The sequence below is a fragment of the Protopterus annectens genome, chromosome 3.part0 (genome assembly GCF_019279795.1).
Source record: "Protopterus annectens isolate FY-2018-M chromosome 3.part0, PAN1.0, whole genome shotgun sequence".
Classification (NCBI taxonomy): Eukaryota; Metazoa; Chordata; order Ceratodontiformes; family Protopteridae; genus Protopterus; species Protopterus annectens.
Genome location: NC_056731.1, coordinates 38,217,671 through 38,243,137, shown reverse-complemented (window position 1 = coordinate 38,243,137; position 25,467 = coordinate 38,217,671). Strand labels below are relative to the sequence as shown.

Here is a 25,467-nt window from a genome sequence, read left to right as displayed (position 1 = left end):
AAATACTAAAGTCTAAGATCCTACTTATAGAGCAAAGCAAGTGCTGGTGAGCCAATGTCATCTTCAGACAAAATTCAAAATGCCCTATCTTTCTCTCTGAGATAGTCTTAAATTGATATACACATTACTGTTGAGTCATTTTTGACACCTCTGCTGAAGTTTCCCAGGCTTACAGAACTCAAAATTTAACATTTGTTTATAATCTTGCACCTGCCAGGATAACACAGCAATAAAGGACACTTTACATAGTAATTAACTCTTGTCCTAAGACAATATAAAGAATTTCTTAGTCCAGACATCCTGTCTCCAAGCACGAGATCAAACCGTCACAAAATGCTTCACTTATCAACTTTCTTCCAGTAGGATGCACTATGGTTACATTTTTGAAGCTCAGAACATATAAAGTACAATTGTGTACACTTACCATAAATGTAGATGTTCGAGAGTATTCACTGTTGCAGTCATTACAATTGGGTTATCCTGCTGGCAGGCTACCCTCAGTCAGCCTGAATTCCAAACTCTAGGTCTGGTGTCGGTTGCTGTTGCCTCTTCCCGGAAGTCAGTGCGCCAGGGGTATAAAAGATGCAGCCGATGCCATTTTCTTCAGTTTTTCTTGCCCCAGATGTCAGGTGCCCCCAAAAGGGTAGGCTAAAAATATGTCAATAAAACATGCATGCACCAAAGTATATATTTTGCCTTCATCTACAAGCAAATACACCACATAGGTTGTATAGAATAGAGAAGTACAGATACGTTCCAAATGGGGGATGGCGGGTGGGTAACCTGGACTGCAACAGTGAATACATTCGACCATCTACATTTATGGTAAGTGTACACAACTGTACTATGTTCTTCGTGTTTCACTGTTGCAGTCATTGCAATTGGGTTGAATCCCAAAGCTAAGGTTGGGAGGCTGGAGCTAAATAGCATTAGGGGAGGCTATTAGGCCCTGCAGAACTGCAGTGGCAAAGCCTGCCCTGGATTTAGAGTAAAGTGGTAAGTGATAGTGCTTTGTGAAGGTGTGCACTGAACTCCAAGTACCCGCCTCTAAAATGTCTTTGGTTGGTACTCCCCTGTGGAAGGCTGCTGATGTGGCTGCTGCTCGGTTGAATGTGGCCTAATGCCCTTAGGTACTGGCTTGCCATGTTGTGAATAGCAGAAATGAATGCAGTGGCCTATCCACTTTGAAATAGTCTGCTTTGAGATAGCCTTTCCTTGTGATCCTGCAGCATATGCCACTAGTAATTGCTCTGTCTTTCTGAAAGCATTGGTTCTGTTCAAATAGAAGTGTAGCTGTCTGTGTATGTCCAAAGAATGCAGAATTCTCTCCTCCTTATTCTGTGGGTTTGGATAAAAGGTAGGCAGATAAATAGTTTGTTTAAGGGCCACACTGGACACTACATTAGGAATAAATGTCGGGTTTGTCCTCAGAGAAACCCTGTCTGGATAAAAAATGATAAAAGGTTCCACAGCCATGAGTGCCTGTAGCTCTGAGACTCATCTTGCAGAAGTTATTGCTAGGAGCAGAGCTGTTTTCCAAGATAAAAACTTTATATCAGCTGTAGCGGCTGGCTCAAAAGGAGGCAGGGTGAGTTTTTCCAAGACATAATTGAGTTCCCAAGCAGGTATTGGTGATCTACTTGAAGACCTTAAATTTTTGGCCCCTCTGAGGTACTGCCTTAATAAAGGATTAGAAAAGATTGGTGGCTCTGTATTGTACTGAGCTAAAATGGCAGAGGCATGAATTTTTATAGATGAAAAGGATAGGCCTTTGTCCAGCATCTCAGTCAAGTATTGAAAAATCTGAGGAATATTTGGTACAGCTGTGTCAATTCCTTGTGCCTGGTTCCAAGCACAGAATCTCTTCCATTTTCCAGCATAGGATTTTCTAGTACTAGGCCTCCTGGCCTCCAAAATAACATCCATCACCACTTTAGTGAGAGGTGTGTTTTGTATGAATACATTATCCGCCATGTTGCCAGATTTAAGGTCTTGAGTTGGCTGTGCAGGATTTGATTGTTCTGCTGGGACAGTAGATGAGGCACTTGAGGTAAGGTCCAGGCTGGGCATTGAGACAAGCTCCTTAGGATTGGATACCAGTACTGGCGTGGCCAGTCTGGGGCAATCAGTATCATGTTTGGCTTCTCCTGCCTGACATTTAGGAGTACCTTGGGGAGGAGAGGCAGAGGAGAAAAGGCATACACTGTTAAATTTTTCCAGCTGAAAGATAGGGCATCCACTTTCCATGCTTGTCTGTGATAAGTCCTTGTGCAGAATCTCTTTAGTTGGCAGTTGTGAGGTGAGGCAAATAGATCTATGTCCGGGCATCCCCATTTCCTTGTTACCATGCTGAAGACTTGTGGATCCAATTTCCACTTGTGGGGATCCATGAGGTTTCTGCTTAGTTCGTCTGCCAGAGTATTTGTCTTTCCTGGCAGGAATTGTGCCTGCAGATGCACTTGGTAAGCCAATACTGTGTCCTACAAAGTCATGACTAGTCTGCAAAGGGGGTAAGAATGAGTGCCTCCCTGCTTGTTTATATACCACATGACCGTGGTGTTGCCTGTTTTTATCAGTAGTTGTCCCGGATGAAGTAGGTCCTTGAAGGCTGTCAGGGCATTTTGAACAGCTAGCATCATTTTTTGATTGATATGTAGATGCATTTGGTTTGTGGACCATGTGCCTTGAATACATTTTCCTGCCATATGGGCTCCCCAGGTATAATCCGATGCATCCATTGTTAATGTCTGTGTGGCTGGGGGTAGAGTGAATGGTTGCCCCTTGTTCTGGTGACAGGCCTATGCCCATCATTGAAACTCCTGTTGCAGGCAGGGAATGAGAGTAACTATTGTTTCCAGGCTGTGGCAATGTTGAGTCCAAACACTTTTTAGGTACCATTGAAGTTTCCTCATATGCAGTCTTGCATATGGAATTAGTAGAATGCAGGATGCCATGAAGACCAAAGCCTGCAGAATTTTTCTTGCAGATAACTGGGCCTTTGTTGCCAACAGTTTGAAATAGGTAGTCAGTTGCCTTTGTTTGCCTGGCGTGAGATAAGCCATCTGGGCAGTTGTATTTAAGCTTGCACCCAGGAATATTATCTCTTGAGAGGGTACTAGTTCTGATTTCTGCTCATTGACTGTGTACCCTATGCATAGTAGTAATCTCTTTACAAACGCCAGATGCTGTAGTAGAATGTCCTTGTTCTCTGCTTGAATGAGGCAGTCGTCCAAGTAAGGATATATTTGTATTCCTCTTTGTGTGCAGAATGCAATTACTGGTGCCAGGCACTTTGTGAAGACCCTGGGTGCAGTAGATAAGCCAAAGGGCAGTGCAGAGAATTGGTAGTCCATTGAGCCAGCCTTGAATCTGAGGTATCTTCTGCATGTTTGTCTGATTGGGACATGCAGGTATGCCTCTTTTAGATCTAAAGTCACAAGCCAAACCTTCTTGCCCAACATGGGCAGAAGCTGCTGTAGAGTCAACATTTTGAATTTTGGAATATCCAGATATATGTTTAGAATAGATAGGTCCAGTATTGGTCTCCAGGCTTTGTCCTTTCTGGGTACCAAGAACAGTCTTGAATAACGTCCTTGTCCCTGCTCTTGCTCTGGTACTTGTTGAATGGCCCTCATGTCCATGAGGGATGAGACTTGTTTTTGTGCGTCTGCCCATTGATGTTTTGGCAGGTCTGGCCAACCATTTGCCCTTGGCAGTGTATGGAAGTGAAACCTGTAGCCTTGTGACACTGTGTTTAAGACCCATTTGTCCTGGGTTATTATGTGCCAATTTTGAGAAAAAAGTGCTAGTTTTCCCCCTAAAGTGCTGCCAGAAGATAAGTGCTTGGCGCAGGCAGGGGGAAGTCATTGGGACTGTTTCCTGTATGGCTGTGATTTGTCTTCTCCGGTTTTGGAGGTAGAAGCACCCCATTGTTTAGACCTGTACGAACCTTGGGGCTGGGATCTGCCTCTAGGACATCTGTATCTGCCGCTTTGTGGCCTGTCTGACACTGGAAAGGACCAATTCTTTGTAGGCCAGCGTCTGCTAAATCTTGGTGGCTGTACCTGTAAGAAATCCTTGACTGTTTGCATAGATTTAGCTTTGTCCTCCATTTTCTTTAACACCTCTTCTGCTTTAACACCAAACAAAACATCATGCTGTAATGGAGCATCTAATAATTTTGCTTTAACATGATCAGGTAGATTTTGTTCCTTTAACCAAGCATGCCTCCTAATGACAGAACCCATAACTGCAGCCCTGCATCAAGCCTCCAGAGAATCAAAACTACATTGCAAAGTATGTTTTCCAACTTGTTCAGCTGCATGCAATAATTCCTGCATTTTTTTGTTTTCTGCACATTCAGAATTTATCAACATTTTTTGTTTAAGCAATGAAATAATATATTGCTGATATTTGAGCATATGAAACTGACAATTTAAAGCCCTTATAGCCAGGGTAGCAGAAGTGTAAATCTTTTTTCCCCATCTGTCCAGTGCCCTAGAATCCCTGTCAGAGGGAGTAGGGTTTTTTGCAGTGGAAGCCTTGACCCCTTTGGGACCCTGAGAGATAGTTTCTGGGTCAGCAGCAGGGTTTTTGAAAAGGAATTTATGAGAGTCAGAAACCCTGTAGTACCTGTCCGGCTTAACAGGAGCTGGAGGTAAGGAGTCAGAGGTCAGACTGGACTCTGAAAATACATCATCTACAATGTCTAACACAGATGGAATAGCTAGGGGCCTGTGTTGTGCTAGTAAAAGGAAGTCTCTGACCCTTTTCTTAGATTCTGAATAATCTTGGCTCTCCTAGTGGAAATGCTCCCTCATGGTATGTAAAATTTTCCCAAAAGAATAATCCTCAGGAGGAGAGGCTGAAGGGATTGATTCTTCAGCATCAGAATCCTCATAGGGAGGAAGAGAGTATTCTTGATCAGAAAAGGAATCAGATGAAATGGAAACCTGATCTGAAGATTCATATTCTGTCTCTTGCCTAGGCCTCTTATCAGGAGGGGGATGGGAACCCCTTATCAAAGTAATTAGGTCTTCGGCCATTCTGAGCATCTGTTTTTTAGGCATGGAGGCCTGTCCATGAGGCTGTTGTACTTGTTTCTTTGTCTTTAAAGGTGCTTTAGTCTTTGCCTTTGAAGCTGAAGTTGTTTTAACATATAATTGAGTAGGTCTGAAAACACCCTCAGAAGCCGATGCCTGCTCAACGGCTCCAGACCCATCTGAGGGAATAGTTTCTGAAGGTCCAATACCTTGAGCTTCCAGTGGCCTGATCGACTCCACGTGGGAGTCGGTAGTGGCCTGCGAGTCTAAAGTAGCGGTCGTCAGGGGCTGCGAAGGCGCCTCACTGAGAACCGGTGAACCGGTGACTGGCTTAGAAGAAGCCTGGTCGTCGGTTTTGGACCTCGGATGCCTGTCCTTTTCCTTGCGTTTCTTGTGAATTCCGGTAGTCAGATGGTTATCCGACGACATTGTATAGTTAAATCTTCTGCCAAAATAGTGAAATGCAAAATCGTACCGATGCTTAAGAGTGCATTGGTTAAATCTAGCACAAAGCCAACAACTATCAATGTCGTGGTCAGGGCCTAGGTAAGGAATACAGTAAGAATGAAAGTCCTTATGAGGTATTTGCTTCCCACAAGAAATACAATTACTAACTTTTTCTGACATCGGTCTGCAGCAAGGAAAAATTTTTCCCAATGGGGTACTTAGCTTTTAATGAAGACTTCGGATCTGAAATTTGAACACGAAAATCTCAGGAGTCGGCCGACCGGCACTTGCGAACTGCTTATGCTTCGGGCACCGCGCGGCAAGAAAGACTGAAGAAAATGGTGTCATCTGCATCTTTTATACCCCTGGCGCACTGACATCAGGGAAGAGGCGACAGCAACTGACGCCGGACCTAGACTTTGGAATTCAGGCCAACTGAGGGTAGCCTGCCAGCAGGATAACCCAATTGTAATGACTGCAACAGTGAAACACGAAGAACATCACAGTTTTCTTACATTTAGTTTTCTTAGATTTGTAAAAACATGCCTCTGGATCATAATACCATTTTCAATGACATAGGCTTATTTACAAAATTTTATCTAGCTAGGCTGGCAGCCTTTACAACACCATGTAACTGTAACCCCTTATTCATTCAATTTCTAGACAGGAAAAAAATTAAAACCATACAATTTCTTAATCATTTTAGTATCATTGTCTCAATGATTGGTAAAATGATTAGATCTTAACTGTGTCTTTAAACAACACCATCCTATTCAACACACTGATTCCCATGTCTTCTTAGGAAGTAAAATTAATGGTGTGGAAATTCAATTCTAATAAATTAATACATTTAACACATTTACAGAAGAACATGACAAAGTTCTCACTCCCCAAGGGTTATTCTGCAAATACTAACATAATACAGGCAACAAGAAAGTCCAGTTTTTTCATAAGCATATCAATAACAAAAAGAAAAAAATGTTTCATATGTTATATCATGCCTTAATCTTAACTATATGTAAATCACATATAATTGCTCTCATAACTATTAGCAATGCCAGCAGCCAAAGAGGAACATGAGTATCAGGAATCAGATGTTAGAAATGCCAGCAGTTACTGAGGAATGTATTAGGAATCAGAATGACTGTGTCAGATAAGAGAGGCAGGTTAAGGATTGGTAGTAATATGGGGCAACACCTGGAAGATAGACCAACTTTATTCAACTAAGTGGCAAAATCTTAGCCCAGAAAGATGGCAGTGCATAGTGTTAGGTTGTGAAGATAGGACCAAAATATCTTACCTTTAAGCTATGGCAAAATAGAAGAGGAAATGTTACGAAGCAAAAAATAAAGTAGACATTGAGGTAGTAAGTAAAACTAGAAAGGAAAATAGCAAAAAACAAGGGTGACTAAATTTATAGCTAGCTATTATTAATCTGAGAAGCAAGCAGTCTTGGAAGGAAAATGGAGTAGTTGCAAGCAATGATGCAGAACAGGTGGGTGAGCATGTTGGAATCACAGAAACAATGGCAGGCAGGAGAAAGGGGTTCAGCAAGAAAGTTCCCTGTATAGTTTGTTCAAGAATGATAGAAAATGGAGATGGAATTGAAATAATGATCTACATAAATGGGGACATCAAATGTAAAGTCAGAGAGGAGGGAAAATATCAAAGCAAAAATGGGGCTAGTGCCATGGTGTGATCATATGCTAGGATGTTAAATCCAGTGTTGGTTAAGTTAAAGGAAAGGAATAGAATTGGTTGATTCCTACAGTGCATTATTCCTTGGACACATGAAAGGAGAATGATGAGAGACTGGAAGAGAACATACAGGAATATAGTAGGAGGAAATAGTAATACTCCATAGGGTAGTTAGGGTTGGGCAAGAGGGGCAACTGCCCAGGGCACAAAGTGTTGGAGGGGCAAGATCAGCCGATCCTGATCTCTGTTGCATTTGTGGTGAAACCTGAGTGCTGTGTTACTCTGTGTGTGGTCTAAACTGTAGCAAGCAGAAAATGATGTGGGGTGGAGATGGACATGCGTGTAGGGACTAGATGATCTTGTGGAGATGGACATGCGTGTAGGGACTAGATGATCTTTTGGAGATAAACACACATGTAGGGACTAGATGACCTTGTGGAGATGAACACGCATGTAGGGACTAGATGATCTTGTGGAGATGAACACGTGTGTAAGGACTAGATGATCTTGTGGAGATGGACACGCGTGTAGGGACTAGATGATCTTGTGGAGATGGACACACATGTAGGGACTAGATGATCTTGTGGTGATGGACACGCGTGTAGGGACTAGATGATCTTGTGGAGATGGACACGCGTGTAGGGACTAGATGATCTTGTGGAGATGGACACGCGTGTAGGGACTAGATGATCTTTTGGAGATGAACACGCGTGTAGGGACTAGATGATCTTGTGGAGATGAACACGCGTGTAAGGACTAGATGATCTTGTGGAGATGGACACGCGTGTAGGGACTAGATGATCTTGTGGAGATGGACACGTGTAGGGACTAGATGATCTTGTGGAGATGGACACGCGTGTAGGGACTAGATGATCTTGTGGAGATGGACACGCGTGTAGGGACTAGATGATCTTGTGGAGATGGACACGCGTGTAGGGACTAGATTATCTTGAATTCTTCTCATTTCAGAGTAGACATGAGAGCATGACCCTGGGGCAAAAGATCATATTAGGGATCTGTGAAGAAGTCATCACAAGCAGAAAGGACCACAGTGAAGGAGGGGACAAAGGAAAAAGACTGTAGCAATTACAGCACCAAATGTACTTCAAAGAGAAAAAAGTACACAGTTGAATGGATTACTGGAATGGGCCAGGAAGATGGAGTCCATAGAGTAATTCCAGACTGCATGTAAGAGATATTGAAAGGATAAATGGAAAGGCTGGGATACAGGTAAGGTAGAATTTTTTTTTGTACTTAAAGGTAATCTAGAAAGGCTTACTGTCTCCTGGCATCAAACAAAAGTAATATGATGTAACTCCGCTGTCTCTTCTAAAGCTCAGCTACCTATAATTAAGTCATTTGGTATTTTTCATCAAAATAAGAGGCGTGTGGGTTAGTAGCCGATGTGAACTAATATTTCTTTTCATTTTTATTTTATGTACAAAAAGGGACAAATAAAATGGTTAATTACAGTAGACTTTTTTTCTGTTCCCTAGTAGTTGTTTCTTTTTAGCATAAAATGCTAAACATTAAGTTAAACTACAGAAACAACTCTGAAATATTTTTCTTCTAGAAAATAAATAACTGACTTAATGAAAGTAGTTTTAGCACCAGATAAGGATTAGAAATTTTTGCAATAAAATAGATAGTATATGGAAGAAGTAGAGCCGACAGACACTCTACTGCTGAGTTGCTCAAGAACACAGAAAACAATGATTTAATTCAGTAGTTCAAATAATTTAGCTTAAGATGTATTCTGAGATACAAAGCAGATACCCTAGGAGAAGCAGAACCCTGTACTTACTAAAGTGTAGATCATTTGCAGAGGCACTCCAAGTTAAAACAAAAAATCTGAAAAACACAACTTAGTACCACTGACAAAGGACTTCATATGGGAACCTCCACTTCTACTGGGGTGGAACCAATTTACAAAACTGCAAGTCACATATATCACATTTTACTTTATCAAACAGCAGGTGTCTGCTAACACTCATGCAGCTTAGTAGTTCAAGTGTCAGAAATATCTCTATACTGCCAGGCAACAAATGCCACCTTATATTTAATCTAAAAAGAAAATAAAGTTAAGTATTCCCATTTATAAATGGTGTCCTCAAGGTTCTGAGCTGTTAATGGGCTGCTTCATATTATAAAAAGTACATGGTTTGATTCCTTCCATTTCCAGTTGCCTAATGTGTGACTGAGCAACTCACTTGACAAGACATTGTTTCTGAGTTGCCCCTGGAAAGGAAAGCTTGTGTCTGGTGAGACATTTATCAAATGCATAAAAAAAACATTAAAATAAAAATGACTGGATTGGCTTTCCATTAACCAAATAACAAGCATTAGTGCCATTGCATTTCATACTCTGTGAATCATCACAACACATCTATTCAGGACCAATTATTTCATTATAGTGTGAAGTCTACAAAAAGCAGACAAGGAAAGCAATTACAACTAGTAAAAAGTGCAGTCAATAGATGACCAATTATAAGCAAGAAAGGTGTCCATTAAATGCGTTTGCTATTTTTTTACAGATGATTAAAGCATTTAAATTACCCACACATTTGATCAAACTTAATTGTAAGCAATAGTTCTAAATCCTGATGAAGATATACCTTATCAGTGGCACAGGTGAATCTAGTTGGGTTGGCTTCCAAGTGCTGTTATAATTTTTATTTTGTCTTTGTAAGTAGCCATACCCAAATGAGTCAGTATTGTAACTGGAACGAGATAAGAGAAAGAGTAGCAGAAAGTACCTCACTAAGTATCTGAGATGCATGTTTGACTCTGGTCATGTCTGGAGTAGCTTCAAGCACTCTTAAACCTTTTCCTTTGATTTCTTCCCAGTCTTTCCTGTATTCTTTCTAAAAACAAAATGCAAGTAGTTATTCCTTTTCTGTAGTAATTCACTGGTGATTGAGTCTATAAATGATTAACAAAATACATCTGAAATATCTGCCCAGATTACAAACTCATTGGGCCTGATTCAAAACACTTGATCACAATGTAAGAAACTTACTTTGGTGTAAGGCCTATATATAGACAGGCTTACACCAGGGGCCAGATTCTAAAAGACCTGCTCTCGGTGTAAGTGGTCACTTATACTGACATCAAGTCTTATGGATTGGACCCATTGTTTTCATGCTGCCTTAATACACTGCATTTCATTTCAGAATGCAATGGACTGAAGGCACTGTACATGCCGAACCAGCACTGATGGAATAAATAAGTCGAGTGATGCACTTGGGTACAAGGAAAACTACTTGCAGCATTTCCTGTTAATTTTGACATTATACTTTTAACTGTAGAAAGGCATTATGACATGGTAATTGTACATACTGATATTGACCGGTTATAACCTGTATGTATAGTCTGTGGAGTATATAGGCATTAACTAAAACCTGAAATGCTTATCCTTTCTCTAAGTCATGTCAGCATACTTGTCAGTTTCAGTTCTTGGTAAAAGAGCTTGTGTACTCATCTTGACCGTCATATTTTCATATACATAAAAATGGAAGAAATACATAGAAAAGTAAGTCAAGAGAAAAGTGTAATAAAATCCTCATCACAAAAAGTTCCCTGCTCTATATCCATATTATATGATGATGCCTACATCCTAAATATCACTTCAAAGACTCAGAAATGTCACAATCCTGCTAGACAGTAAATATGGCCTATTATTTAATGTAAAAAAGGAAAAAAAATCAAACATTAAGTCTCATTTATAAATTGTGAATTGAGCTACTTCATGGTACTGCATCTGTTACTGTCAAACACTTAAATTGTGTTATTGTTTGACATGCTAGAAAGTGCAAGAACAGCAGAAGTCCTTGGAGAGCTCCAACGTCTGCTGGGGATTTTATGTAACTTTTATATGTGAGTGCATGTTAAAAAAAGAAAGGCTCTGTTTTAAATTGTAACAAGTGGCTGGCTAGAGCAAAATACAGCACACAGAGTGATGGGCACTTCAGCCCTGAAAGCAAACACAGTACATGCCTTAATTTCTGAATGCTGGAAATGCACTACTCCCTGCATGGAGCACTGAAGATCATCACCCTGATGACAAATGCAGGATCAGCATTCAGAAACTGAATGTAGGTACTGCTGATTGTGCCCATTAATGCCTTGTGCTGAGGTGTCTGCCCCTACATCCCACCCTATTTCTCAGGTCAGAACTAACAGGCAAGCACATAGACTGAATGTCCATCACCCAACCTTGCCAGAACATGGAGATGATTTAGTATCACTCACAAGGGCTGTCAATCTTCTTCATCAATCTATCCACTGGATATAAAAATTTATGGGTTGGAAAATAAAAGTCAGAGAAATAGCATCCTTATAGGGCTGCCTGAAGAGAAGGAAGAAAGAGATTCCTTGACTTTTATCACAATGTCAATAGCACAAGTGTTTACAGTTGGTCCTCTTCCAGTTGTGGAAAAGGCCAGCATAACAGCATCTAGAAACTGAAGGAATAACTTTCCAAGGCACTTTATATTATGAGACTACATGACTATAATGACAGGGTACTGATTCTGAGAAAAGACACGGAATAGGATGATGGCCTTCAGATTTCTGTCTCAAATGTTCAGATAGTGCTTGACTACAGTAATGCCCCCATTTCTTTTTTTCTGAAAAAGAAGGCTATGGTCCCATCAAGCAATCCCTAAATCCTTTGCCACACCAACTGCTACAGATCAATGCTAGCAGCAATTCTTTGATCTACCCAGATACGTATAGTTGTTCACAAACATGCCATTCAAAAGGGGGTGCAACAACAGAATAATCTTGGCATGCAGCTTGTGGACGAGGTAGACTGGGTCAGCAGCAGTAACTCCTTTGTCTCATTGTTTCCCAAGACCACTGGCAGATCACCCAAAGGTCAGAAACAAAGGATGCCAAGCAATTCTTCTCAGAACTCATCGACCAAGTCATCTGGATTAGGGGGACATGGAGACTTTTTAGTATTGCTCTTGCTCCTGCCAATAAGTTTGCACCTCAGCAGGAGAAGGCAAAGCTGAAGAGGAACTGACAGCTTTTGATACACTCAGTATTAAGCTAGTGGTCAGTGATTAGACTGACTTGGTGGCAGGAAGATTAAATCTACTAAGAACTGTAACCTATGTTAACAGCAGTGCAGTGGGCACAAAGACTCTGACTGAATATATATGTTTCTGAGGCTACAGATTGACTCCTTCATTATGTGTCTGTGTTGTTCTGGCTGCATGATGGCCTGTTCCACTCAACAGAATAACTTTGGACATTTATGCTGTGGACTCAGGCTCCCTAGATAAAACAATGAATGGTTCATGCTCAATCTGACAATTTTCTCTGTTTTTGGTATCATTTTCCTTCTAATTCAGAATTGTGTTATACTGGTTTTGGGAAGAAAGGGGATGGTGGGTATTTCCCTCCCACTTCTTAGTACCCACAGAGCTTTTCCCCCTTCCTCCATAATATTGATGCTTGGTAATGGCAACACACTTGGTGGCTGGATTTCTATTGGTGATAGAGTAGAGTAGAGGGCAGAACTGGCAAAAAAATCATGCCACATTTAGCATCTACAAGATCTAGTCATCTCCTGAATAATGCATTTGCTACAGAAGTAAGATTTACCACTATTCAACAGTCACTGGAAGTAGCATAATATTAACATATGGATAGAAACTGTAGAGTATAAATGAGATATGAAAGATGTAATGTCTGCTTTCTATGAAGACTTGTAGCTGTTCTTTCATCTTGGATGTTCCTCAGCTGATTTAAAGAGTTTGATCTCTGTATTGTGTTGTTCTAGAAATAGTTCAATGACTCCTGTACATCAAGTTAATGGCTTTAGAAGAATTATTTTCCTCTCCTCAGTGGTGATACTATTGTGCGCCAGTTTTCTTGTCTTGCCTGATACAGCAATACTTGTTGTTTTGGACAACTTTGAAGTTTGCAGTCCTGGTTAAGGCAGTACAACACTAGTGTGTGCAGGTCATATAAAATAAGGGAGGCAGACAGTACTGATACTGTGAATGGGTGTGTACAAGAGATGTTTCATTAGAAAAGTGTTATTCTATGGACACCATTTTGGTGAATTTTGCTGAATGCTGGTTCAGTAAATAGTGGAGAATTACATTTTCACCACTGTTGTGTGATCTTGGAGTATATATATTAAAGTTCGGGGGGGGGGTTGCTGAAGGTGACTGAAGGGAAGTATTTTTACTGAAAAGAATTCAGCAAAAGTGTTGTCAATCCATCTACATGAAACCATTTCATTAACAAGGGATGCTCTCAAGTTTTTTATCTGGAATGTGTGAGGCTTGGAAATGCATCATAAAGAGACATGCTTGTCTCCCTTAAAAAGTCTGTGGCTGAAATTATTATGCTCTCGGAAATAAAGTTCAGTCAGTAGATGGCAATTTGTTTCTATGCCAGATGTTAGGAACAGCACATTGCAAGCTGCCTTAAAAGGGCAAGGAGGGGGCAGTCACTTCACTGGATATACTGTATATGTTGACAGGAATAAGCATGATAATGGAGTCTTGTAAAGGTAGCAGTATAAGGTAGACATTTCATTTTCAGCACAGTTTATGGATCTAATGAGAAAGAACCTAGACCACTAAAGGAATTTTTGAGGAAGTTTAAAAGATAGGAAGAAGAAACACTCTAATGTATTTTGGGTAATTCCGCTGTAGCTCTTGCCCAATTATAGACAGATTACCTCCAGGGCACTCTTGCCTCTACAGAGTATCTTCTGTTTTGATTGACTACTTGAAAGTGTTTTGCTACATTAGATAATGGGGAGTCATACATCTTACAGGACAGACTTCACCTACACTGTTTCATTATGAGGTCTGAGAGGGGTCCAAATGGAGAGTTGATAAGTCAGCAAGCAAAAGAGAGTAGTATTGCTGGAATTGAATTCATCCTCAAGTCTTGGTGAGTACCTTAACGAGATGGACCCTGTTTTTCACAAAATCTCACCAAGACAACACTGATCTATAGACTGTATTTTATATAGCATATATCATGGACAGAAGTAGGTTAAAAAATTAAAAAGATATCTGGGTGCACAAGACCCCAGATAAAAAAGTACTCAGTTCTAGCAGGCGCACTGGTGACAGGACTGGAACAAATGACAGTGTAGAATCCTCAAGACACAGAAACATTCCTACAATGAGGCTAGGCCAGGCCCAGGGGGGAGGATAGACCCTCTGTTGTAGAGGGAAGTAGCAGTCCTCAAAAATCACAAAAAAAAAAATGATAGGCCAAAAAAAGCCATAAGGACAATAGAGTGGACTATTGAGCATAAGAAGGAAATTATGTACTGTTACTATTATGCAAGAAGCCCAGAATTTCCAGGCAGAAGTTATACAAAAAGATTACAAGAAATTAGAGGAAAGAAAAATACTTCCACAAGAAAAATTGTCAGAATATTCAAATATAAAATTGTGTTCATTAATACAACAGATGAATGAAAAACATTATACATACAAAGAAACCTTGGGATGTTTGGAAAAGGAAGTACAAACATATAAAAAACAAAATCTATAAACTTTTAAAAGGTATAAAAAAGAAATATGGACATGGGAAAGAAAGATATCTGATATGGTGCAATATTTATGCAAAGGAGAAAGCTGACTTAATCAACACAAAAAAGGCAACCTCCAAGACATTTAAAGATTAATGCAGGCAAAGGCACCCAGATATGGAAAATTTCACAATAAAAAAATAAGACCATGAAGAGGGAATATATAACAGAATATTAGTAAAGTAGTGGTTAAAATATAGAAGCTGCAGTTATGGAATAGTTGTGAAGTGAAGGATTTTGCGGAGAAAATCTAACACAGGTTGCATCACAGCATGGTGGAATAAGCCCCCAAACTAAGGAAAAACAGGAGGAGCAGGAGACATCTAAAGAAGAAATATGGACATGGGAAAGAAAAAAAGATTTAATATGGTGCAATATTTATGCAAAGGAGAAACCAAAACTAATCAATACAAAAAGAGTAGCACCAAAGATATTTGAAGAGAAATACATGCAAAGGAATCCAGACACAGAAATTTCTACAAAACAAAAAATAAGAAAACAAAAAGGAAAAGTAAGAAAGAGGATTGGTAATGGAGAAGTTAAAGAAATAGAAAATGAGCTTATGGAGTACCTGTGAGGTGAAGGATTTAGTGTAGAAAGTCTAAATCAGATAACATTAGAGCAGGATAGAGCAATGGATTCCCAAATTAAGGAGAAACCAGTGGTGTAGGAAACATCTGATCAGTTGCCATACAAAGATACTTTGGAACTTTCCATAGGAAACCAGTACAAGCTTTCAGTTGGAGTTGCACAGCAAGGGAAGGAGCAGAAAACTCTTACACAGTCAGTGCTCTGGAGTTCCCATATGAAAGAGCAGCAGAAGACATAGGATGCAACTAAAAAAATGTGGCACAGGAAGATGCTCTCAAACTTTCTAGAGAATGCCCACAGGAAATGGAGAACATACAATGTGTCCTCAGTTTAGAAGAAAATGACCTAAGAGAAGAGTTCCTTGATTTAATAGAAATGGACAGATATATTAAGATCAATGAAAGAAGTAGTCTACAGAAAGTCAATAAAACCCAAAAAGTTAGTAGTTTGATTAAACAAATGAACACACTAATTAGGACTGTCCTTAGAGATTCATGTGATATAACAGAAGTAAATAGGATATTTTACTGTGCAGCTAAATTAATAACAGATAAAGTCTTACCACAAAAACACAGGGTAGTAAGGGAAAGGAAGGGGAGAAATCAAATGCCACCATGGAAGCATCAAATAGAGAAAACTGTAAAGCAATTAAGATAAGAAGTACTACTGTTAGAAGAGTACAAAAGGGGGAACATATCAACAAAAAACTCAGAAAGATAGACGTGATATAAGCAATGCGCATCATCAGAACAAATAAGGTTCTATCATGCACTATTGCAAATAATAAACTAAAAATAGTACAGGTAGAAAAACAAAATAAGCAGTCTATTGATGACCCAAAAAAGTTTTAAAGAGAATTGGGAAACAAGGCAAAAGGAATTGAAACACCACAACAATAAGAAGAAATAGATATATTTTGGAGAAGTATCTATAAAGATCATGTGGAACATAACAGAGACGCTAAATGAACAGAAGAAGTAAAGGAAAGATTAAGAAGTTCAAATGTACAGGATATGAAATGGAATAAAGTAACAGACACAGAGACTGAAACAAAGTTATGAAAAGCTCCTAATTTGAAAACCCCAGGCCCAGATGCAGTACCTATGAGGGGGGTGTTGAAAAGTTCTAAGCCTGACCATGAAGGGAATGATGTGGTGCCATGAAACTTACACCTTATTCAATATAGTCTCCTGAAGTTCAACACACTTGGCATATTATATCTGAAATTTCTTTAACCCTGCCAAAAAAGTCTGAAGTCTGGTCACTGAAATATTGCTCCACTGCTACAATCACCTCTGAGTTACTCAAAATGTGCTGCCCTTTCAAACTCTTTTTAAGATTTGGAAACAGAAAATAGGCAGATGGAGCAAGATCTGGTGAGTGGGGTGGATAATCTATGCATGCAAACCCCAATTTCGTCAAAACATCCATTGTTTTGCCAGCCTTGTGAACAGGTGCATTGTCTTGCAAAAAGATAACTCCCTTCTGCAGCTTCCCCTCTCCTTTTTGTTCTTTCAATGTCTCCTTTAATCAGCACTGCAAGTTACAGTAGGGTCTACATCACATCATCAAACGTACTATTTAGTGAACACTTATTAGTCGAACACTAATAAGTGAAAACACTAAATAGCGAATGATCGCTTAAGCGAAATGTTTCACTGGGTTAAAAAACAGTTGACCAACCCAGCAAACCACCGAAAAACATCACCAAACAAAATCCACTGTGTGCCCCCCACACACCTCCTAACTAAATATACCAACTCTGAGATTGCACTACAGTGGGGAAGAGGGCAAATCCACGATGATTGCTGACTGGTTGTTTCCTAGCAAAACATTTCACTTAAATGAACCTTCGCTATTTAGTGTTTACACTTATTAGTGTTCTGCTAATACGCATTCGCTAAATAGTACATTCAATGATATAGACCTGTTACAATAGTATTTTTCATTAACTGTTTAGCCCCTTTTGAAAATAGTCAATAATTACAACACCTTCCAGATCCCAAAAACACTGTGGCCATAACCTTGCTTGCTGACTTTTGGGTCTTGAACTTCTTTGGCCTTGGTGAACCTGAGTGCTGCCATTTCATGGACTGTTGTTTTGTCTCAGGATCATAGTGGTGTAACCATGTTTGATCAACAGTAACTATTCATTCCAAAAAGTTGGCACCAACTTGACGAAAATGCTGCAAAATCAAATTGGAAGTGTTTGCTCAACATCTTTTCTCATCGGTATTCAAACATTTGGGTACCCACTTGGCTGACAGCTTCAGCATACCCAGCTGCTTATGGATTATAAACCCATGTTCCCTGGATATTTGTAGTATCTCAGCAATTGTTTTAGCCGATATTCACTGATCTGCCAAAATCAGGTCATGGACATGGCCGATAATTTCAGGAGGTGACACCGTTTGAAGCCTACCAGACCTTGCTGCATCTTCTGTCTTGAAATCTCCATGTTGAAAGTTTGCACACCAATTCTTCACAGTTGAGTAAGAAGGGCACTTGTCACTTAATGTTTGCATGATACATTCATGGCTTTCCTTTGCAGTTTTCTTCTGCAGGAATAGGAACTTCATGACAGCTCGGAGTTCCACACTTGAAAATTCTATACTTTTTGTTGACATAGTTCAATCAGTGATCTGAAACAATGTTGAAACATAGCATTATGATTCTGCAAATTGGCAAGATTTACAAGATCAAATAACCCTCTTTTTAGCTGCAGAGACAAAATAATGCTCAGAATTTATAAAGTTGGTAGGGGTTAGAACTATTCAGCACCCCCTTGTAACCTCTGGCTAAAAGTATTAACATCTTTACATGAAGATTTAGCCATGAGTAAGAACTATTTATATATGCACCACAAACAGCCACCTGCCTGGTTAACAACAGGAAAATCAATATTCCTACTTAAGAGTGAACCTGCAAGTTATTCTAAAAACTATAGACCAATAACTTGCCTTCCTACAACGTATAAACTATACACTGGAATTGATGATGATAGAGTTTTTAGTCATTTAGAATAAAACTCAATCATGGCAATAGAACAAAAGAGTAATAAAAGGAAGTCATATGGAACAAAGAACAGTGTTGTTGAATAAAGTCATAATGGAGAACTGTAAAAAGGAGAAGAATCTAAGTATGGTATGGATAGACTGTTAAAAACATTTGACAGCATCCCACATTCATGGATAAAAGAGTGCTTACAAATGTATGTAGAAGATACACCCTACACTGATCAACTACACTACAGCAGCCATGAAACAGTAGCAAACCACTTTGCAGTTAAGCCATGATAAAGGACAAATTATTACTCCAGGCCTAAAAATTCAAAGAGGGATATTGCAGGGTGGCTCTCCATCACCACTACTCTTTTGTCTTGTCCTTAACCCTTTAAGTTGTCTACTTAACAGACTACAAGATCATGGCAACAATCTGGCTCCAGGAAAAATAACAAAGTGTAAAGACTTATCTTTTTTTAGATGATTTAAAACTGTATAGTGCAACACTCAAAACGGACCTCCTGCATGTGAGCAATTGCACGGCACCAAAACTTAAAGTAAAATACAAAAAACAAGTGGAGCCAGCAAACTGAGATCAAAGATGCTTTATAATCCTTATAGTATCATAAAACAGATAACCAGACTGGTTTCAGCTGGAAACAACACACAGCCTTCTTCAGTGTGAAACAAAACAGTCAAATGATACAATTTAAATACATGCATCTGTCATGCTATTGTTTCATCTTCAGAATTGCTCATTAAGACCAGGAGGGAACAAACCTCCTAGTTTTACAATCCATTTCTTTTCTTTAGTGTCTAAAATAGAGTGCCAACCGGTTTTATTAGATAGGTTCATAGGTTCATAAGTTCATACTAGGCTATCTGCCCTAGGGCATTTATAAGCCTAGCCAGAATGTGTTTGGCTTTCGCCACCCATTTTAAATTTATTTTGCTATGCCCTTTTTCGAGGTTAGTATACTGTGCCTCTGTCTAACAGTGACACAGAAGTGATACCCGGGGTAAACCTACGATCTCCCATCCACTCATCAAGATTCCTCTTGAAGAGAGTCAATGAGGGACTCTGCCTAACCTGGACTGGGATTTTATTCCAGAGTGAAGGGAGCCTCTGGGTTATGAATCTGTCCCTCCAGCATGTCCTATTTATTTCAGTGCTGAGGTTCAAGTCTCTCGAGCGTAGCTCGATGGGATTTGGATTTTCTGAGGTGCAGCATGTCCATTAATTCGGGTTGGACATGGCTTTATACGTCAGGCACAGATCGCCTCTGAACAGGCGGTATGCCACTGAGTAGATCTGGAGTTTCTTTAACCGGGCAGCATATGGCATCTGTTTGAGCCCTTTGATCCTCTTGGTGAGGTACTTTTGGGGTCTTTCCAGTTGCTGCAGGTGTCTGGTAAGGTACATCCCAAAAGAGGCATTGTACTCAATTATGGGCCTGATGAGGGATGAGTAAAGAGGCACGATGACCTCCCTGATCTAGATGTGAATCCCTTCATGATTAGGTGGGCTATATAAAATGTTTTTCTAACCACTTTGGCCACGTGGTTGTCAAATGAGAGATTGCTATCAACTTGGGTCCCCAGGTCCCTAATTACTTCTTCTGTACTTAATGGATTACCACCTATGTGGTAATTTGTGGGCACTTTGTTTTTGCCAAAGGGGATGACTATACACTTTTTGGCATTTAGCTTGAGGCCATGGCTCTGGCACCAGTTGTCTGTTTCTATGAGGCCCTTTTGGAGGATGCTTGTGTCGGCTGGAGAGTCGATTATGGTGCCCAGTTTGCAGTCATCTGCGAACTTGGTCAGCCACAGTCCTTCCGTGTTGGCCTGTACCTCCGAGAAATATATACCGAACAAGAGAGGTCACAGGACTGAGCCTTGTGGGACACCACTTGTAACTGGTTTGGAGTCTGACATGGCTCCAGCAATTCTAACCATGTGGGTTCTGTCCTTGAGCCAGTTTGCAATCCATCTAGTGACATAGGGGTTTATATTTAAGCTGGTGAGCTTATCTATAATGCCCGAGTGGGGTATTGTATCGAAGGCTTTTGCGAGGTTCAGGTAGGCTGTGTGGACCACCTTTCCCTCGTCAATGGCCTTGGTGACTGTTTCAAAGAAATCAACCAGGTTTAAGAGGCAGGATCTGCCCTTAACAAAGCCGAACTGGGTAGGATCCAGTGTCTGTAGGTCCCCAATATCTTTATTTATGAGGTCCATGATGATCCTTTCCATAGCTTTGCAGACCAAGCTAGTCAGGCTTATGGGGCGATAGTTTCCAGGATCCGTTGAGGCACCACCTTTATGGAGAGGGACCACTGCTGCTGTACGCCACTCTTTGGGCACATATCCTGTAGTAAGGCTTAGTAAGATTTATTACCCCTGACCATATCAATAACAGTAAAAGTGAATTTAGCAGTTTTGTGTGTCTGACTGTGTTTGTACAGGGCATTATTAGCTTTTTTGTTTTTAATGTTATTTACGTGTTCAGAAATTCTTAGCCTGATAGGATGACATGTCTGACCAATGTAGAAGGACCCACAACTGCATGTAGCCAAATAGACTAACCAGTCACTGCTGCAGTTGGCAAAAAATTGTATATCATACACCCTAGAACAATTCCTGCTTGTGAATTGTTTGGATTTCATAATTTTATCACAATTGGTGCAATGGCCACATGGAAAGCAGCCAACAAGGGGTTCCCTGGTCAAGGTTGTTTGTAGTGAATGGGTATATCCTGTGTCATTTGTGTGCTTGTAGTGGTTGAAACATGATGCCAAATTCTTACCTTTGCAAAATGAGAATAGGCATCTGTTCAGTATTAGATTGGCTAATTCTGGATCACATTGTAAAATATTCCAATGTCTATTGATGCTATTGATAAGTAAGTCTGAGTTCCTGGCGTAGGGTGTTACAAACCTGATGGGCTGTGCTTCGTCATGGCTCCGTGATTTATAGGATAACAAATCCTGCCTTGGTAGTGTATTAGCCCAATTGCTGGCTTGCAGAACATGTCCCATGTGGTATCCCCTTGCTCTGAATCTGCTAGCAAGGTCCCGTCTATGTTCTTGAAAAGTTTCTTCATGGGAACAAATGCGTCCCATTCATATAAATTGAGATTTTGGGATGTTCCTGGCAATATGGGGAGGATGAAAGCTTGATGCATGGAGGACCGTGTTATATTCGGGGTACTTTCTGAAAACCTCTGTACTTAAAGTGTGGTCAGGTAGCCTGTTAAAACATCAAGAAAAGTAATTGTACTTACATGGTAATTAGCTGTAAACTGTAGACCCCATTTGTTGTCATTCAAGTAAGAGATGAATTCAGTTAAATATTCAACATTGGCCCTCCATACCATCCAGCAGTCATCCAAGTAATGTCTCCAGATGTCGATTTCTTCCAGATATATATTATGGCTACTGTTGTAAATGATTTGATCCTCAATGAAAGCCATAAAGAGGTCAGCATATATGGGGGCAAAAGATGCCCCCATTACTGTACCCTTGGTCTGCCAAAAACAAGTATCCTGGTAAAAGAAGAAGTTATTGGTGAGGACATGCTCTGCAAGACCAACAAGAAAAGAATTAAAGTCTGGTTAGTATAAATGTGCCATATTGAGCCAATGTGTCAAAGCTTCCAAACCTACCTTGTGTGGTATGTTGGTATATAAGGCACTGACATCAAGAGTACACATTAGCAAACCCGGTTTCAACTGTGTGTCTGAAATGATTTGTAAAAATTCAGTGGTGTCCTGTAGACGGGAACGAACATGTGATAATAAAGGCTTTAAATACTTGGTCAAGAATATGGATAATGGCTCCGTGATGTACCCCCTACCTGAAACTATTGGTCTGCCTGGTGGGTGGACTGGATCCTTGTGTATTTTTGGTAAAAAGTAGATGTATTGGTTTGCAGAATCCTGAATAGTTAGTTGTTGGAGCACAGAAGTGGTGATAATACCCGCATACTTGGCAGTAGATAAAAAGTCATCAATCTGTTTCTTAAATTTGTAGGTGGGATTTAAAGACATTTCTGCATAATAGCGTCTATCTGCTAGTTGTCTCCTAGCCTCCTTGTCATAATCTGACCAGTTCATAACAACAACTGCCCCACCTTTATCTGCAGAAATGATGACTATGTCCCTATTGTGCTGTAAATCAAAAATTGCCTGTTTTTCACTACGTGACAAGTTGTTTGGTTTAAAACGAGTGTCAGAGCCAGAATAGTGTAGATCTTTGAGAATGCTGCTCTGAAATTGATGTACAATAGGGTGCATTGGAGGCAGGTATTTTGATTTATGATATACAAATTTGTCGTTATTGTGTGATTCCGCCCCATCACCATACTGCAATTTCAAGTTAAGAATTCTACAAAAAGACATAACGTCTTGTGCCAAAACATCCTCAGATACCACAAATCCGGGAATAAAAGTTAAACCTTTATTAAGGATGGACAAATGAGTTGGTGACAAAACAAAGTTAGATAAGTTCAAAACATTAGAACATACATTCTGATTTACTTCTGTGTTACCAATTTCAGCAGGCCTTGAATATTCTCGATTTTTCTTGTGTTTCCTCCCCCCTCGTTTGCATTTCCCCCTAAATGGACTAAACCCTGGACCCTCTTGGGGTTGGGTGAATCCGATGCTGGGAGTATGTCACTATCTGTGCAGGATGATGGGTCATTAGTGGATGAACCATTATTTATAGGCCTTTTTCATAGAATCGACCTAGATCTTTTTCTTTTTGGGGTTTTGGCTGGATAAGGATTGAATCTCACATGTTTCGTAGGGTTGCTGAAAGGGTTGGCCCCTTGGTAATCAAATTGATCCCGCTGGAACTTTTTAATTTTTCTAGATTTAAGTTGCTCCTCAAGGCTTGCTAAATCATTTGCCACTTTATTTAAATGTTTATGAAAGAATGTTTCACCCTCAAATTTTTATATATCATTGCACAGTTCAGTTACTGTGTTAATTTCCCGATCAATTATTCTGTCATGATATTTGGACAGAGCTTCGACAAATGACATTGTGGCCTGCTGTTGAATGGTTGCCCATTGGCTGTTAAGCTCTTCATCAGGCTCCCCCACATGAGGTTGTATTAGGTTCATAGGTTCATAGGTTCATACTAGGCTATCTGCCCGAGGGCATTTATAAGCCTAGCCCATTGTTTTGTGGCTTACGCCACCCCTTTAGTATGGGGAACTATACCCATTATTTTGCTGTGCCTCTGTCGAGCAGTGACACTGAGGTAATTCCTGGGGTATATCTGCGATCTCCCATCCATTGGTCAAGATTTCTCTTGAACAAGGCCAGCGAGGTGCTCTGCCTCACATGTACCGGGATTTTGTTCCACAGCATAGGGAGTCTTTGGGTGATGAATCTATCCCTCCAGCACATCCTATTAATAGCCGTGTCGAGGTTTAAGTCTCCCCCTTGTGGCTCTGATGGATCTAGATTTTTGAGGTGAAGCATATTCATCAAATCTGGGTTTGACATGGCCTTGTATGTTAGGCAAAGGTCACCTCTGAGCAGCGGTAAGCGACTGAATAGAGCTGGAGTTCTTTCAGTCGGGCAGCATAGGACAGATTTTGAGACCCTTTATCCTTTTGGTGAGGAACTTTGTGGCCTCTCCAGCTGCTGCAAGTGTCGGGTCAGATACATTCCGAATGGGGCATTGTACTCAATCATTGGTCTGATGAGTGATGAGTAAAGGGAGACTATGACCTCCCTTGATCTAGATGAGAATCCCTTCATGATAAGGTGGGCAATGTAGAAGGCCTTCCTAACTACTTTAGCTACATGGGTGTCGAATGACAGACTACTATCAACCTGGGTCCCCAGGTCCCTGATAACTTCTTCTGTGCTCAGTGGATTGCCACCTATTTGGTAGCTAGGGGTAACCTTGTTTTTCCCGAAGGGTATGACTATGCATTTTTGGCATTTAACTTTAGGCCGTGGCTCTGGCACCAGTTATCCGCTTTCTGTGAGACCCTTCTGAAGGATATCTGTGTCAGATGTGTTTTCTACTATGGCGCCCAGTTTGCAGTCATCTGCAAACTTTGTCAGCCATAACCCTCCTGTGTTTGCTTGTACTGGAAAAGTAGATGCCAAACAAGAGTGGGCCCAGGACTGAGCCCTGTGGGACACCACTTGTGACAGGCTTTGAGTCTGACATGGCGCCAGCAACTCTGACCCTGTGGGTTCTGTCACTCAGCCAGTTTGCAACCCATCTTGTGATGTATGGGTTAACATTTAAGCTGATGAGTTTTTCAATGATACCCGAGTGGGGTATTGTATCGAAGGCCTTAGCCAGATCGAGGTAGGCTGTATGGACTGCCTTTCCCTCATCAATGGCTTTGGTGACTGTTTCGAAAAAGTCAACCAAGTTTAAAAGGCATGATCTGCCTTTGACAAAGCCAAACTGGGTTGGATCCAAAGTCTGCAAATTCCCTATGTCTTTATTTATGAGGTCCATTATGATCCTCTCCATGGCTTTGCAGATAAGGCTTGTCAAGCTAATGGGCCGGTAATTTCCAGGGTCTGTGGAGGCACTGTCTTTGTGAAGTGGGACCACAGTTGCAGTGCGCCACTCCCTGGGTACGTATCCAGAGGTAAGACTTTGATTAAACAGCTGTCCTAGCTGTGGGTTTAATTCCTCATTGAGTTCGTGGAGCACACAGCCGGGGACACCATCGGGTCCCATGGATGCTGTGTTTTTTGCTTTGGAGAGAGCAGTTCTCACTTGGGCACTGGAGATGTTTGGGGGGCTGCACTCATTTGGTATAGATATCTCTCCTTTTGGGGGGGAGAAGTTTGCACTGAACCTGTCAGCCAGTATGTTGGCAATGTCTGTAGGATCAGTAATCTTCACATCATTTTGAACTAGTTCTGAGCATATCTGGGAGTTTCCTCCTAGGTTTCTAACATAGCTAAAGAAGGCCTTATGATTGTCTTTTGAGTCTTTAGCTATTTTTCTCTCGAAATTTGCTTTGGATGATTTTATGAGAGCTCTTAGTTTTTTACTTATAGTGATCAAGGGTGTCTTACCTTTTAAGGATTTTGCTCTATCTTGTAGTAGCTTCCTCCTTTGTTGTA

General features: G+C 40.5%; 1 protein-coding gene across 3 annotated transcripts in view; it reads right to left on the bottom strand.

Moving 5' to 3' along the window:
• LOC122796246 (nebulette-like) overlaps positions 1-25,467 on the bottom strand; it is a 1,283,698-nt gene that overhangs the window by 596,523 nt on the left and 661,708 nt on the right. For 2 of the 3 annotated variants that reach the window (XM_044064567.1, XM_044064568.1), the window contains exons 13-14: positions 21,637-21,897; positions 9,944-10,051 (exon numbers count right to left, since the gene is read on the bottom strand). In XM_044064567.1, coding sequence (XP_043920502.1) covers positions 9,944-10,051; positions 21,637-21,897 — 369 coding nt within the window. The remainder of the gene's footprint in view (positions 1-9,943; positions 10,052-21,636; positions 21,898-25,467) is intronic. The other variant, XM_044064569.1, reaches the window with a different exon arrangement.